The sequence below is a fragment of the Aptenodytes patagonicus genome, chromosome 8 (genome assembly GCF_965638725.1).
Source record: "Aptenodytes patagonicus chromosome 8, bAptPat1.pri.cur, whole genome shotgun sequence".
Taxonomy (NCBI): domain Eukaryota; kingdom Metazoa; phylum Chordata; class Aves; order Sphenisciformes; family Spheniscidae; genus Aptenodytes; species Aptenodytes patagonicus.
Window position 1 is genome coordinate 11,350,175 of NC_134956.1, and position 14,782 is coordinate 11,364,956.

At 50.3% G+C, this 14,782-nt stretch overlaps 1 protein-coding gene across 1 annotated transcript; it reads left to right on the forward strand.

The window, feature by feature from the left end:
* The first annotated feature begins 457 nt into the window (after window positions 1–457).
* On the forward strand, window positions 458–9,780 carry UQCRC1 (ubiquinol-cytochrome c reductase core protein 1). The gene is made up of 13 exons (XM_076346362.1): window positions 458–555; window positions 1,082–1,222; window positions 1,715–1,801; window positions 2,809–2,938; window positions 3,742–3,940; window positions 4,564–4,643; window positions 4,792–4,907; window positions 5,317–5,460; window positions 6,200–6,360; window positions 7,391–7,476; window positions 7,974–8,062; window positions 8,615–8,690; window positions 9,562–9,780. The coding sequence occupies exons 1-13, from the start codon at window positions 484–486 to the stop codon at window positions 9,624–9,626; spliced, it is 1,446 nt and encodes a 481-aa protein (XP_076202477.1). The 5' UTR covers window positions 458–483; the 3' UTR covers window positions 9,627–9,780.
* Window positions 9,781–14,782: the final 5,002 nt, after the last annotated feature.

Here is a 14,782-nt window from a genome sequence, read left to right on the forward strand (position 1 = left end):
CCTTCCTCAATAAAGGTGACCTCAGGCTGGGCCGCCCGGCTGCACCCTGGCACTGGTGGGCACTGCCCGGCCGGGCCCAGGCCCGGCCCTCCCTGCAGGCAGGCTGGCCCGCCGCCCCGCTCCCTCTGGCCCCTTTCTGCCACTTTTCCCCCTGACCCGCTCCGGGCCCGTCGGGCTGCGGTCGAGGGAGCGCTACGGGCGGGGAGGCCCCAGCCGGGACCCCCGTCCCCCGGGAGCCCCGCCGCCGCCGCGGCCGCCCCCTGTCCGCACCTGCCGCCGCGCCCTCCCGCCACCAGGGGGCGCGGCCGCGCGGCCGCACCCGTTTGCGCATGCGCCCCCTCTGCCGGCGTGGACCTCCCCCTCGTGCGCATGTGCATCGCCGCCGCTCGGCCTCGTGCGCATGCGTCCCCGCGCCCACAAGCCCCTCCTTCCTGCGCAGGCGCGCTGCAGCCCGGTCGGTCGGTCGGGGGTGGCAGGGACAAGATGGCGGCTTCCTCGGTGTGCCGGGCGGGGTGCGCGGCCGGGCGGGCCCTGCTGCGGGGCCCTCGCCCCTCCGTGAGTCACCGCGGCAGGCGGCGGGGGAAGCGGCGAGGTGGGCCGGGGGGAGGCCGGCGAGGGGAGCGGGAGGCCCCGCGGCGTAGTGGGGCTGCCGGGCCCAGACTGCCGGCCGGCCGGGAAGGTCACGGGGACGCTGCGGCCGGTGCGGGGCGGTCGCCATGGAAACCCCGTGCTTCCAGAACGGGGCCGGGCCGGGCGGGGGGCAGCGGTGGTGGCGGCCTTCACCCTTTGCGGGGCTTGCCGGGGGCCTGCTGTCCGCTCCCCGCCTCAGCCCCAGTATCGGGTTTTGACCGGTTTATGGGACTCTTCGCTGAGGTTTTCGACCTGCTTGAAACCCCTGGTTCTGCGGAGGGTTTCCAGCCCTCTGGTTAATGAACGGTGTGTAGCAGGAACTCCTCAATATGAACGTGAAAGAGCTTGTCTGGCCTAGCTTTGGTCAGCTGTGTGCTCAGCAGCCTGCGTTCTGGAGGTCTGCCCTGCAGAGGGGAGCTGCTGCTTAGCATGATAGCCGTTTTTCTTTTAGGCAGCTTTATTGACTTTGACAAGGAACCGAGGTGCCGCCACCTATGCCCAGACACTCCATAATATCCCTGAGACCCAAGTCACCACTCTGGACAATGGTCTCCGTGTAGCTTCAGAGGAGTCCAATCAGCCAACATGTACGGTAAGGTTAAGATAGATTGAGGGCATACTTGAAACAGTCAGCCTTGCCTTTGGAAGACCAGTCTGCAGCTGGTCTTCCAAAAGTGACAAACCCCTATTTGAACCGAATCTTTTGACAGAGACCCTGCTACTTCTTTTTGTTAATTGGTGGGATTAATGTAGCAGTAGAAGGCCTAGCCTGGCTTTGTATAAGTCTGTAGTCGAGCTTTTGCGCTCTACGAGTTTTCTCAGCCTTACAGTTTTTGTGTAAGCATTAAGTGGCCAGTAGTAGTTATATCTCTGGCAAAACTAGCAAAGGCTTTTGCAAAGCTGCTAGACAAAAAGTCAAAATGTGTACGGGAAACAGTTGCTGGTGCTTGTTCTTATTTTGGTGCTACTAGTGCAATGTCTGTGGAGGAGACTTCTTGTCCCTGCTGTTATATTTGTGGCATGAGGCTTGAGCATGCTGTTTGTTTTCTTTTCTAATATGTGTACTTGATGCTTTTGCTGTTAGGTGGGTGTGTGGATTGGGGTAGGGAGCCGCCATGAAGACGAGAAGAACAACGGGGCTGGTTACTTCCTGGAACATCTGGCCTTTAAGGTAAGGAGGTATGCTAGGTCTGGCACAGGACTGCGTGGAGAGCTGTTCTAAATATTTGCTTATATATTGTGCTTTCGCTTCAGAGGCTGTAGCTGATAAAAGAGAGTGCAAACTGGGTCATCTGAGTCCCAGAGACTTTGCACATAGTATAAAAATAAACTTCCAAAGGCACCTAGCCTTTATGGTGCTCTTTGTTTGAATATGCGGCAACTTGCAAGCATGCGTGAATTAAGGCAACTCTTATTTACTAGTTGGTATTTTCCTTCTTAAAGGAAAAAAAGTTTTAAGTTACAAGTGAGACTGAGTCTGATGCTGTGGTTCCAATCCCTGACCATTGCAGCCACTGTGTAGTGCACATATAGGACTATGTTATGAAGCGTGTTTCTTCGGGTTAGCAGGCAGAGCTCAAAGCAGTGTTTCCTGTAGCCATTTATTTTTCTTTAGTTTTCTTAGCGGACCAGCAAAATTTAGAGGCTACAGCTCTTACTTTTCTAATAGTGTAAGTGTCTGCTGAACAGCCCTAAGGCAGAAGGCATCTAAGCCTGGAGCTTGCTGACTCGAGTCCAGCCTGTGCCATCATAGGCAACTGCAGCATCTGGCTTGTTCCTTAAGAGATGAGCTCTGTATTAGAAAGTAGTTTTCTGCTCCTATTCTGGCTTCTTCTGAATATTGCTGCTTGGCTAGCTAGAAACCTGCTTACTTTTGGTTTAGGCTTGTTCTTGGTTCACTTCCACTGATGTGATCTTCAGCCGCTGTTGTCTCTTAGTGTAGGTCTTCTCCTTCCCTGCTGGGTTTTTACTGGTCTTTCCAAATATGCTTCGACCGTCCTTTAGCTAGAGTAAATAAGCCAAGTTTTAAATCTCTTGTTTTCTGCACTTGCTCTTGGCTTTTATGAATTATGTGACAGGTTTTATTGTTTTAGGTCCTTATTGCTCTTTTCCTTGCTTTAGTTCTGCCCGAGAGGGAAATCTGTTCATTTCATAATTGTGTTTATCTGTTTTCTTTAGGGCACAAAGAAGCGTCCTTGCGCTGCCTTTGAGAAGGAGGTGGAGAGTATGGGTGCTCACCTGAATGGGTACACCTCACGGGAGCAGACTGCCTATTACATAAAAGCCTTGTCCAAGGACATGCCCAAAGGTAGGATGGCCAGCAGGCAAAGTCTGATTCGGAGGTTAAGGATGAAGCAAGTGCATGTGCTTGTGTTTCTCCCACCAGCATCCTTTCTAACAACAGACATGGGAATGAAGTTATATCTGAGCAGTAAATTGGAGGTTCTAGTTGGTAGTTGAAGAGAGCACTGCCATGACATGGTGCTTCAAGGATGCAAGTTCATGTGTTCCTAAAACTGGTTTTGCAAAACTCGTGTTATGTCAGGCTGCACTATATTGCCAGGGGGGAGAGGGGGGTTTCAGTAGTCTGTGTTTGTCTTATGGAGCTGAGAAACTGAGGTCAGCAACAGCTATTGTGTCAGCAGTGCTCAGTGTAGCTCTTGCGGGTGTTGCTTGTGCTCTGTACTACCATGTGCAGGCTCTTTGGCTCTGTTTTGTCCAGAGGCGATGATTTGAGTCAGAGCTATGGGCCCTGCTGTAGATGTGGGCTACGCTGTAGATGTCACAAGCTCTCTGTAAGGATTCAGCATGTTTCTGCAACAGTACCCTGCTTCTGACATGCTTCACCTTCTGCAGTTGTTGCCTGCTTTCCGCTGGCAGTGATGCTTGGCAAGCTGATTTTGAGACTTCATGCTAAAACAGTGTTGTTTGTCCCTCTCTGATGCTGTGGGAATGTGTAGTACTCATCTCTATTATGTTGCATCCCCTCCCCAGTGTGGTTTGTTGCTCACTCCTCTTGCGGTGCCGCAGCTGCCTGTGTGTCTTTTCTCCTTTCAGCAGCACTGGGTAGCAGTCAGCAGCGGGATTGCTAACGTAGGAAATGTGTTGCAGTTGTAGAGCTTCTGGCTGACATTGTGCAGAACTGCGCACTGGAGGAGTCTCAAATTGAGAAGGAACGTGGTGTCATCCTTCAGGAGTTGAAAGAAATCGACAACGACCTGACAGATGTTACCTTTGATTACCTTCATGCCACTGCTTTCCAGGGGACTGCACTGGCCCGCACTGTTGAGGGGACCACAGAGAACATCAAGTGAGCAACAGGCTGGATGTGGTACACAGCCCGTAGGTTCAGTCCTTGGGGTACACGACTGCTGCTTCTCAGTAGTGGTGACTGCACGAGGAAACAGTCTATACAGACATGATCTGTGCCCGTGGGCTTCTCATTGTGTCTTGACTGTGTTTTCCCCGTTGGTGCTAGTGAAAGCATAATGCTGCACATGTTCTTCTCTAGAATCCTCCTCACGCAAGATGTAAGGTTGGTAGGGCCAGGTTAAACCTTCTCCCGTACTTGTCAATTTGACACTGTTAGAGAAATTAAGAGCTAGGGGTGCTCATTAAAGCAGCAGCCTTGAGCATACACACCTGTTAGGGCACTGGTAGCTCAGTGACCAGGCTCAGTACTCTCTAGTCTGTATTGAAGTCTATCCTTAACTCTCCATCTTGGCCACCGTTTTGTGTTTTCTGTGTTCCGGAATTAGAGCACAGCGAAAGCGCAGACAGTGCAGTCTTGCTTCTAAAAAGTATTGTTACCGTACAACTAAGAGAATCGACAACGTCACTGCTGTCTCTGCACTGTGAACTTGCTTCTCCTAAGCCTCTCATCCCTCCAACTCAGAGATGCTGATATACTGGGTCTCTCTGTGTTCTTTCTAGGCATTTGACTCGAGCAGACCTAGCTTCGTATGTTGATACTCACTTCAAGGCACCTCGTATGGTCCTGGCAGCTGCTGGAGGTAAGTTCTAGATCCTTGTGACTCTGGGAAGCCTGGCTGTTTTCAAGCTGGTGATCAAACCCCTGTCACACATCTCTAATGTAAAATCATATGATTTTGTTAAATGAAGTTGTTTGAGACTGCAAATCTCTCTCTTTCCCATTGCCAGGTATTTCCCACAAAGAGCTGGTAGATGTAGCTAGGCAACACTTCAGTGGAGTGCCTTTTACATACAAAGATGATGCTGTGCCTGTCCTCCCACGCTGTCGCTTCACAGGGAGTGAGGTAAAGTTGTTCTGGTACCAAACAAAACAAGTAGCTGTTGCCAAACTGTTGAATGAATGTGAAACCAGTTATAGCTGCTTCTGAGAGAAAAAAACTGTTCGTATATCTCAGAGAAATTGTGATGCAGCATCTTAGTAGTGCCTCCGTGTTCTGTTCTTGGGGCTTATTGCCACAATGTGTTGGGTTTTAGATAGGACCCAAATCTATTAGGAAAGTGAGGCTGTTGTTCACATCATCTGCTGGAAAACTCATGTCGGAGCAGCTGGTTTCTGCTCAGTAGTGCCTGAGACTATTTCATTTCACTGGGATAACATCAAGTCCTCCAGTTTGTCAACCTGGCATTGCAGCGGGCTGCAGACAAAGCCACAGTGCTCATGCATGTCTTCCCTGCTCCTTGATGATTTTCTAGATCCGTGCCAGAGATGATGCTCTGCCCGTTGCCCATATTGCTCTTGCTGTGGAGGGGCCAGGATGGGCTGATCCAGATAATGTTGTCCTCAACGTGGCTAATGCTATCATTGGACGCTATGACCGCACGTTTGGAGGTGGCAAGGTAAGAGGCTTGTGAGCGGGAGATCCTGGAGCCTTTTAATATGAAATACTACGGAGACCCTGGGTGAATGTGCTTTATGGGAGGCTGTTGTGGTTAGCTTCCAACTGTGAAGTGGTCAGGAGTCTGGAAAGTAGGATAGAAGTGTAATCGAGGCTAATTCAGGACAGTTCTTAAGAGGTGATGCTAGGGGATGAACTGAGCCTTCTCTGCTAAGTTTGGAAGAGGTTTAGCTGATGAATTCTCAGCAGCTTATTCCTACCCTCACAAACTAACCACTCGGTGGGGGCAGTGATGGAAGGAGGACAGAGCAGTCTATAGTCTCATGATGCAAGCTTGTCTTACAACTGCAAAGCAGATGGAACTTGTTTAAAACCCCAATGTTACATCCATTCTCATCTGAAACCTGTCTGGCCTGCCTAACTGTGCTAACCTCTGCTACTGGGAGACCTTGCACTTCCCATTTTCTCCCACTCCTACAGTGGTATGCATACCAGCTTCTAATCTGCGGTTGGGAAAGGAAATGGTTTTGCTGGATGGACTCTTAGGCTATTGTCTGTGGCGTTTCCACCAGTGAATCTCATCTGTTGACCACATGAAGGGCCTAAATTAAGCTCTCCTTCAGCAAAGTGTTCCGCTCTGTCTTGTCTGTGGTCTTTGTGAAAATAGCTCAGTTGGAAAGAATTTGAGCTGTGAGGAAGCTGTAAGACTGAAATGGCTGATGGTATCTCCTTATTTACAGAATCAGTCCAGCAGGCTGGCTACGCTTGCTGTGGAGCATAATCTCTGCCACAGTTTCCAGACGTTCAACACCTCTTACTCTGATACTGGCCTCTTCGGTTTCCATTTTGTTTCCGATCCTCTGTCCATAGATGATATGCTGTATTGTGCTCAGGGGGAGTGGTAAGTACAACTTCGGCAAAAGTTCCTGTTTAAGATCTGACCCTCTTGTGGGAGACTGAGCTGGTGGGCAGTGTGTTAGGTCTTCAGAGCGCTGTGTCTCTGTGTGAATTCTCAGTAACTCACATTCTGGTTAAGAGATCCTGTAAGTGGTTTCTGTAAATGTCTTGGGATGTGGCTTTTGAGGATCTATTTTAATCCCTTAGGGCTCTTCAGGTCTTTTGTTTGTGCGTCCAAGTATTAGCACTGAGGCTTTGTTGTTGGTTTTTTTTTTTATATATAAGTGATATCATTCCTTAGAGACAAGGCTTTCCCAGGTGCCCAAGAGACACATCTCTGTTGTCTTGTTAAACTTGAGCAAAGCAGGCAGAGTTCCTGCCTGTTGTGTTGTGGCTGATAAATGCCCTGCTGCTGGAGTCATGACACTGTTTGGAGGCCTTCTGTCTGTCCGTCTTATTGTATACATGTATATTGCAGTAATGGTTCGAGGCTACATCTGAGATTCAGAGCTGAGCCGTGCTGTGTATGGAGCAGATGGAGTTAGCCCTTGCTCTAGAGACACTGCAGTTGGCAGGGGAGGAAGGGATTTAGCAGCTGGAGTCCAAACAGACTCTGTAGAACTGTCTTGTTCTTTCAGCATCAGTTTCCATAGCAGCTTGCCATGCATGGGAATAGCTGACATGCCTTCCTTCTCTTGTGATAGCGTACCGCAGACTGCTTGCCGCTGTGCCTGATGGGCAAGCTAGAGCCGGCATTAGGGCTGCTTAGACCTTTGTGAGTGTAACTCGGCATGTTACCTGCTGGCTGATATCCCCTGCCTGTAAGCTTGAGCTCTTTCTCTCGCCTCCTGCTGTTCAGTGCTCCCCAGTTCTTAGCTGCTCTGCAGTGATCAAGAATGAATCTCAAGCCTGCAAGACAAGTGATGTTGATAATAGCTTATTTCTGCAGAGGCTTGGGAAAGGGAGGAAATGCTTTCTGTCTGAGCAGACAAACATTTTTAAGAGTTTTAGTGGTCTTTCCATCTCCTCTCCAGGATGCGTCTGTGCACTAGTACCACAGAGTCAGAGGTGAAGAGAGCCAAGAACTATCTCCGAAATGCTATGGTGGCTCAACTGGATGGTATGTTCTGGTTTATGGATTGACCACTGCGCAGCTTTCAGAGGGTTACTGCTTATGTCTCTCCTGGGGAACAAGAGCTCTGCTGGACATTGCAGTACTGCTGGCAGGCACTGGGCAAAACTTCCTTTCCCCTGCTCTGCGTTCCTTCTGCCATGTTGTCAAAGCAGCTGACTCCAGCCTGCTGCGCTCCAGCCTAGCTCTGACTCTGTAAACTTCTAGTCGTTCTGTTGCTGAGAGTGAATAACATGCTGCCTGGTGAAGTTATAATTGAGACCCTCAAACTGCTCTGGTTTGGCTGTAACACTTTGGAGACCGGTGAAGCAATCTTTGTATTGCTTAACTCCTGCCGGAGCTGCTTTTAGAATGGTAACTGTGACTGGTACTTCATTAGAAGCTGGTTTAACGGCTGGAGTTGCTTCTATCTGCTTTGATGATTGGGCTGTGCAATTCTGGAAGGCTTTCTGCTGTGCTGACCATGTGATATCTTCAATATCTAGGTACTACACCAGTGTGTGAGAATATTGGAAGCCATCTCTTAAACTACGGACGCCGTATCCCTCTGGAGGAATGGGATGCCAGGATCGCTGTAGGTATCTGTTTGTTTTGGTTGGGGTACCTGAGCATGATTGGTGTCAGCATTTTCGGGCCTTAGTTTGCTGCAGTAACATGAGACTTGCTTATCCCTTAGTCAAGCTGCCTGGAGTCCAGGCAGTCAGCTCACTGACACAAATATGTCAGAATCTCTGGCATAGACTCAGTGTATCCTGTGTTCCTGTGGCTGGATTCAGTCCATCCCAGAAAGAGGGCATACACCTGTGTTAAGCAGCATAACTTGAAATTCCTTTAACAGTTTCCCTAGAGGTGGCCAGCATCTAGTTTGTGTAATTCTGCAGCCACTGTATCCCTTGGCAGTCCAAACTCTGAAGCCTTCCATGTCTTCTGTACCCTCAGAAAAATGCACTGTGTAGAACATTAGCCATCCTTGCAGACAAGAGCTGTACAGTTGGTGCAGATGGCCCCCAAGGGTCTGACCATATCTTTTTAATGGTCTTGATATGTAATGGCAACAGTAACTTCCAACTTTGAGAAATGCAGGTCTGCTAGAAGGGTCATTAATTGCTTGTTTGATATTTATTAGGCCGTTGATGCAAGAATGGTGAGAGAGGTCTGCAGTAAATACATTTATGACAAATGCCCAGCAATTGCAGCAGTTGGTAAGTAGTATGCAGCAATTAGTACATGGTAGCTCAAAACACAGGAAAGGGGTCAAGAGCTGAGTGGAAGTGAGCTGCAGGCACCTTTCACGTGTCTCTTCTGGCCTCCTAACCACTCTGGTTCTTTGTTGATATCCTCCTACCTCTGCACGTTAGATGTGCCAAGGCCCATTTGCCAGGAGATCAAACCTGCAGGTGATGGAGATGCAGTGGCAGTGAGCTGCTGGCTGTCCTCCCATCTCTCTACTTGCTGTGGAGCCATGACTAAGATTGGGAGTCCCATAGCTGGGTGCGGGCCCAGCGGCGTCTGCCAGGTGTCCTTACCCTGGGGTCATGGTGGTTTATGTAAGGGAAGTGAAGGGACCTGATTCTCTTGTGCTGCTCTGGCATGTCTGTCTGGCCAAGGACAAATCCTCTCGGAAAACCTGCCTGAGCAGCTCAGCTCCGCTCTGCTGCCTCCTTCCTGTGTGTTGTGGATTCCCCTCCTCCATGCAGCTGTTTCCTCTGGCCTTCAAAGTGGAGCAGCCTGGAAAAGGGAGATGGTTTTTGAACAGGAAGCTGGAATGAACTAGCCAAAATGTCCATGACTTGGTGGCTCCCTGTATTTCATACTTCTGTGTGGAGCTGTACTGTGCATTGTGGAGCAGTGCAAGAAAACAACTTACTCTGAGGATACAAGTAATGGTTTCTCTGTCAGGAGATGGTATCTGCTGGTTTTCCTGATGCAGGTTTGAGCTGTAGTTGCCTGGTTTTGTGTGTAGCTGCTCTGGATTGTGAGCACAGTCTGCCACCATCTGCTTTAAGGCCATGGGAAACTGCACGGGGATTTTAACTACATCTGCAGTGACTAACTCTTGTTCTGTTCACTCAGGTCCCATTGAACAGCTCTTGGATTACAACCGTATCCGCAGTGCCATGTACTGGATCCGTTTCTAGGACGTGTCCCTGCAGGTTGGAAATAGTGAAGCTGTGGACTGTGACAGGTTCCCTCTGGCTCTGAATGTCTTGTGCACCAGGGGCAAGATGAGTCCCATCAAAATGGCTGCCTTCTCGATGTTAAATGTATAAAAATAAATATATCCTATATGGAGTTGGTTCTGCTGAGAGTTGCCTGTGTCTTGCTGGGTCATGTATGTAGACATAGTTAATCTTGCCAAATTCGTGAGATACTGGACCAATCAGTCTTGATTTGTCAGGGCTCGTGCTAGAATCTTGTCTGTGTGTCTGTCTGCAGCCCAGCCTCCTCTGTCCTGAGCTGGCAGTGTCCTGGTTCAGAGGTCTTGTCTTTAGGCTGGTTGAAGGAAGTCTTTCCACTGGTATGAGGCTGCCAGGGTATCTCTAGCCATTTCCCCTGTGCCCTTCTGTGCAGGTGGCAGCGTGGTCAAACTTGGGCTGTAGCACTGCTGCTTGTGCAGACCTAAGAAAAAAGGGCCCTCGCCTGAGGGGACCTCTGTGCTCTCCTGCTCGTCAGGGAGATCAAAACGTATCTGTGGAAAGTTGGTCGTCTTCCTGTCCCTGGGGTGTGGTGGTGTGTTTCTGGCCTGGCTGTTTGTGACCCTCTTGTTGGAGTGACTGCCTCTGTGGTACGGGTAGTTTGTGCAACCCCTCTCTCCCTAATCAGTTATAGACAAAACTGGTTGGCTGAGTTCCCACCATCTATTGAAACTGGTGAAGGTGATCAGCCCGGCCTTGCCTGATGCCGCCTCAGTACAATTGAAGTGGTTGTCTCTAGCAGAGTCGGGATGGTATGAGGAGCTGGAGCTGTTGCTAGACAAACATCTTGCCAGAGCCTATATGGGGATGTGTTACCTCTCATCTTAAGCTTCATGGTTATCTCAACCAGCTCAATAATGAGCAGAGATTGTTGTGGAGTATGTTGGTGTTGGTCTACACATTCCTCTTGCAGATGAGCCTCCATCTATGCAGTAGCTGAGAAGCTGCTGACTGAAGTGTAGGGTGACCTAGCCTATACCTGGAACATAATCTCTAGGTCTGAATAGTTGAAAGAGCTACCCAGGCCTTTCTGCTTTTTCTGGTGTTAATCTGGTTGTTGGTCCCTTGTCTCGCCTCTGGGAAGCTGGAACATGGAACAGAAAGGATGAAACTGAGCAAGGGGGATGGAGAAAAGCTTCCCACCAGGTGGCACTAGCCTGTCACAGCTACCCTTGGAAGCTGCGAGGTACTCCTGTTTAATTTTTGTCTTTGGGATAAATCTCCCTGGGATTCTCATTTAATTTCCAGGTGCTGCCCTGACAAGTGGGATTTAAAAATAGTGTAAAAGTTTCTAGGAGTTAGTCATTACACTTGAGACTAATCCAGTGTACTAAATCATTTGTGCTGAATCTGGCTTCTTGATGAGAGAGTCAGTGTGTCTGAACTCATTGCGTATACTAGGCAAGTTGGAAACTGTTAAATGTTCTTGATGCAATTTGGGTTTAACTAGCGTCGCAAGCTCTGGCTCGTTACAAGTGCACTGAGGGCTGAAAAACTAAACAAGCTTACTTACGCCTCAAGCCTTGTGGAACCAATAAATGATTCCGTCTTGGTTTTGTGACTGCAATCAGGCTGTAATCCTCTTTTGTCTTCCATTGCTATATATTTCCCCCCCCAGGTGAGCTTCCAGGGTGTTTTGCAGTTGGTGAGAAATACAAGGAAAGGGAGATGTACATCCTTGCTTTAGCATTTCCTACAGGTTTTCTTCTCTGGAGGTATCTGCTTGGGAATGGTTGTTTTCCTTGAGTAATTCCCCAGGCCCTCCTGCACTACTTTGTACTAGGAACAGATTCAAACCCCTCTGCAACTGCTGCTTTCCAAATTGCTCTGTTTCTCTGCAAAAGCAGCAGGCTGGCTGCGCTGAGCAGCATGCTCCCAGCACTTCAGCAAGGACTAATGCCCACTCCCTCCTGACCAAGAGGCTGGAGCTCTGCGAGGGTGGCTGGCTTACGCAGCGTTAGAGGGTATTTTGTAGATGCTTTTATCCATGTAGAAATCTGAGTATCTGGGCTGACCTGGACTAGGAACCGTGCCCTGGTGAGTGGCATTGGATGCAGAGCGCTGTTGGGTGCCTGCTAGCAGCTAGGAGTCGAGGCTGAGCTGTGCCCAAGATGTTTGGCATCTTCTGGCTGCAGTTCCAATGGCACTCTGCCTTGTAGTGCCTGTCGTGTTTGGGTGCTGTGGCAGTTCGTGCTTCCAGAAACACGGGCATCTCACCAGCTCTAAGGATTGAGAGGTTTGCGATATCATTTTTCCATGGTAAACAACAAGCAGCCAGACTGGGGATCTAAAAGGTGGGGAGGGGAAACCCATTCAGGAGTCGAGAGCGTTACTGCTTGGCAAAGACACCCATACTCTGAGCCTTAGTGAGGGGCTTGGGAAGCGTAACCTGGAATTAGTGCAGAGTTGTCAGGCATTTGGCAGCCAAATCCCTCGGTGCTGGAGGAACTGAAGCTCTAATCTTGTTGGCAGGTCTCTTGCTGTTTGAGCCGTAGGGGTGTGTTTCTGTTCCTCCATTGGAGCAGCCTTAGTCCAAGGGAATCCAAACTGGGAAATGTCTGGCACGATGGCAGTGTCCTACCTCAGTGCTTTTCCTGAACCTTGAAAAAGTGAGATCTTTCTCTGGACTTCTCCGCTCTCCTTCCTGCGGTTTCTGCTGCCCAGTGAAGGACAGCGGCAGTGTCAGAGGAGGGAGTTGGAACCATCCCTAGAACAGGGCAATTTCACTGAAACTGGAGATGGCCTGGGTGACCTAATAAATCTGTTTCCTGGCTCCCTGGACAATGCGAGATTGTTCAGTGGGGCTCTTTGATCAGTCTAGTTTTCAATGGCTTAAGTGTTTTATTTTGCTACTTCACTTGGAAGGTTACTTGGGATCCCATTAGACTGTGCTGATAAATTTAGTCTGGTGTATGAATTGGCCTTTGCTCCCTCCCCTTCTGCACGGTGCTAACTGTCTTATCCTCTCCTGATAAAGTTCCTTCTTTGAAGCTCATGCCCTCCACCTACCTCTAGGCAATTGCTTTCCCTCCCTGACACCTTGGCACTCTGTCTCTTGGCTGGAAGAGAGGATGCTGTGCATCGTTGTGTGCACCCTGTGCAAGTGTCTGTAATGCCACCTGCACAGCGCTTCAGTGACGTTTTTCCACCATACAGAGCTATTCTGGGTACATAAAATCTAGCAGTGAAAACGGGGAGCACTTGCTAGCGACCTGTGCTGAGTGCTCCAAGTTTCCCTGGTCTCCAGCAGGAAAAGCTGTTGGTACCCCCAGCGTGGGGCTGCAGGGCCAGGGCAGATGTACAGGGTGGATCTGCTTGTGGAGCAGGCAGCCCCTTTGATATGTGAGCTGCTTGTTTGGGATTCGGGCGCTTGCCAAGAGAGGGGCCACAGCAGCCAACTGCCAGTAGTTGCCTCACCTGAACTAATTACCCCCCCGGAAAGTACAGTTGATACTAATCATAGGTGCTGAGCCAAGTCTGTCCTCAGGGAAGCGGGGAGCTGCAGAGAGGCTTTCACAGAAATGAGAGGCTTGGAGCCGTGCCGCTCTTCGGTGCCAGAGAGCTTTTGGGAGGAGAGCCTGCAGCCCTCCGGGCCTGCTTCTCTACCCGCTCTCCTGCCGAGGCTGGTGAAAAATGGCAGTGGGAGCAATAGGTGAGCGGGGTTTAGAAGACAGGGCAGGAGAAGTGCAGCTCTGCTGGTGTCTTGTGTTGCTGGAGCCTTGCACTGCTTGGACCCCTCGGTGAAGGGATTGACCGAGCCATCGGCATGGCTGTGACCAGCCAGCCCCTGTATAGTGTGGTTTACTCGGAGGAGGGCTGAGTTCTCCCTGTGATGAAGTGTCATCCAGCAGGGTTGCAGGATTGCTAGGGTGAGGGTGGTACCCAATGCTTGGCAGACTCACAGGCTTGCCCTGCCCAGGCCTCCTGCGCTTCACCTTGCCCTCCCCACTGTGGGGACTTTGTACACCAGGAGAGAGGAATGGTGAGCAGCGGTATCCAGGTGCATATCCAGAACTCCCATTTCCTATTTGGAAAAGGAAACGGCTCGTCTAAAGGTTTAGGGTATTCACTGCATGGAAAAGCAACGGACAAAGGGCCCATGGCCAGCTACAGCCATCCCGGGCTGCTATGAGGCACGAGGCTGAGCGGGGCACGGCGGCAGGGCTTGTCGTCTTTGTCTCAGCTCTTTCTTGAATGGCGTGTCTGGAAGGGGGCGAGTCTGAGCCCTGAACACCCTCACTAAAAGCTGCTTTACCCCACACGCCATCCAAAGAGGATCAGTGGTTCTCACTTTTTCATGCAAGTCGTCTTTCCAGCTCTTTGCCCTTAGGCATTTTCCTTCCTCAGGGCTCTGAGATTTTTAAGTGGGGCTGCCAGGCTCAGGTTCGGCTTTGCTGCCCATTGAGCCCATTGCTGGGGATGCCCAGAAAAGCTACTAGAAGCATGGTGCCTGGAGGAGGATCTGCCCAGGTTCCTCACCTGTCCAGCTATGGAAAATGGGGCTGCTGACCCAGCACTAGGCTGCTGGGGGTGGCAGCCTGGGGAGGTCCCAGCTCTGGTCTGTGAGACCAGGAGGGATTTTCTTGTACAAAGAGGTGTGGATGGGAGTAGTACCTGTGCTGGATCACCTGCCAAGTCCTCTGGAGACACTGCTCCTGCTCGGTGTCCCACCATCCATCACTGAGCCTCTGCTGCACTCTGGGATTATTTAAGGCTCTGTACGCTGCCTTGGTGTGAGAACTGCGTAGCACAGACAGCATGAGGACAGCGAAGGAAGCTGGATTGAATGCCACATGACCTGATTTGAGCGAGGCTAATTATGTGATTAAGACACTGAAACAGAAGCCTGAATATCTGAGTACTCTTCCTAGTTTCACCAAGAGCCTGCAGTGGGACATTGAACATTTAGCTTTTCTGGGCGCTGCGTTGCCCTGCTGTCAATGTGGGTACTGACACTCAGTGCAGTACGCAGATAAAGCCGCTCTGTGTGCACTGCCCTCAGCACACGGCGACTCAGATGTGTAAAGTGTTTTGTAAAATAGTCCCGGTACTGTGCACGATTTTCTACTTTGTGTGTAATTTGGACAAAGCTGTAAAAG

What these genes read in the sequence shown, in the direction of transcription:
- UQCRC1 (XM_076346362.1), top strand. Translation starts at nt 484, where the DNA reads ATGGCGGCTTCCTCGGTGTGCCGGGCGGGGTGCGCGGCCGGGCGGGCC. An exon ending in GGTCCTGGCAGCTGCTGGAG is followed by an intron (nt 4,644 to 4,791) that starts GTAAGTTCTAGA and finishes TCCCATTGCCAG; the next exon opens with GTATTTCCCACAAAGAGCTG. An exon ending in GTCGCTTCACAGGGAGTGAG is followed by an intron (nt 4,908 to 5,316) that starts GTAAAGTTGTTC and finishes ATGATTTTCTAG; the next exon opens with ATCCGTGCCAGAGATGATGC.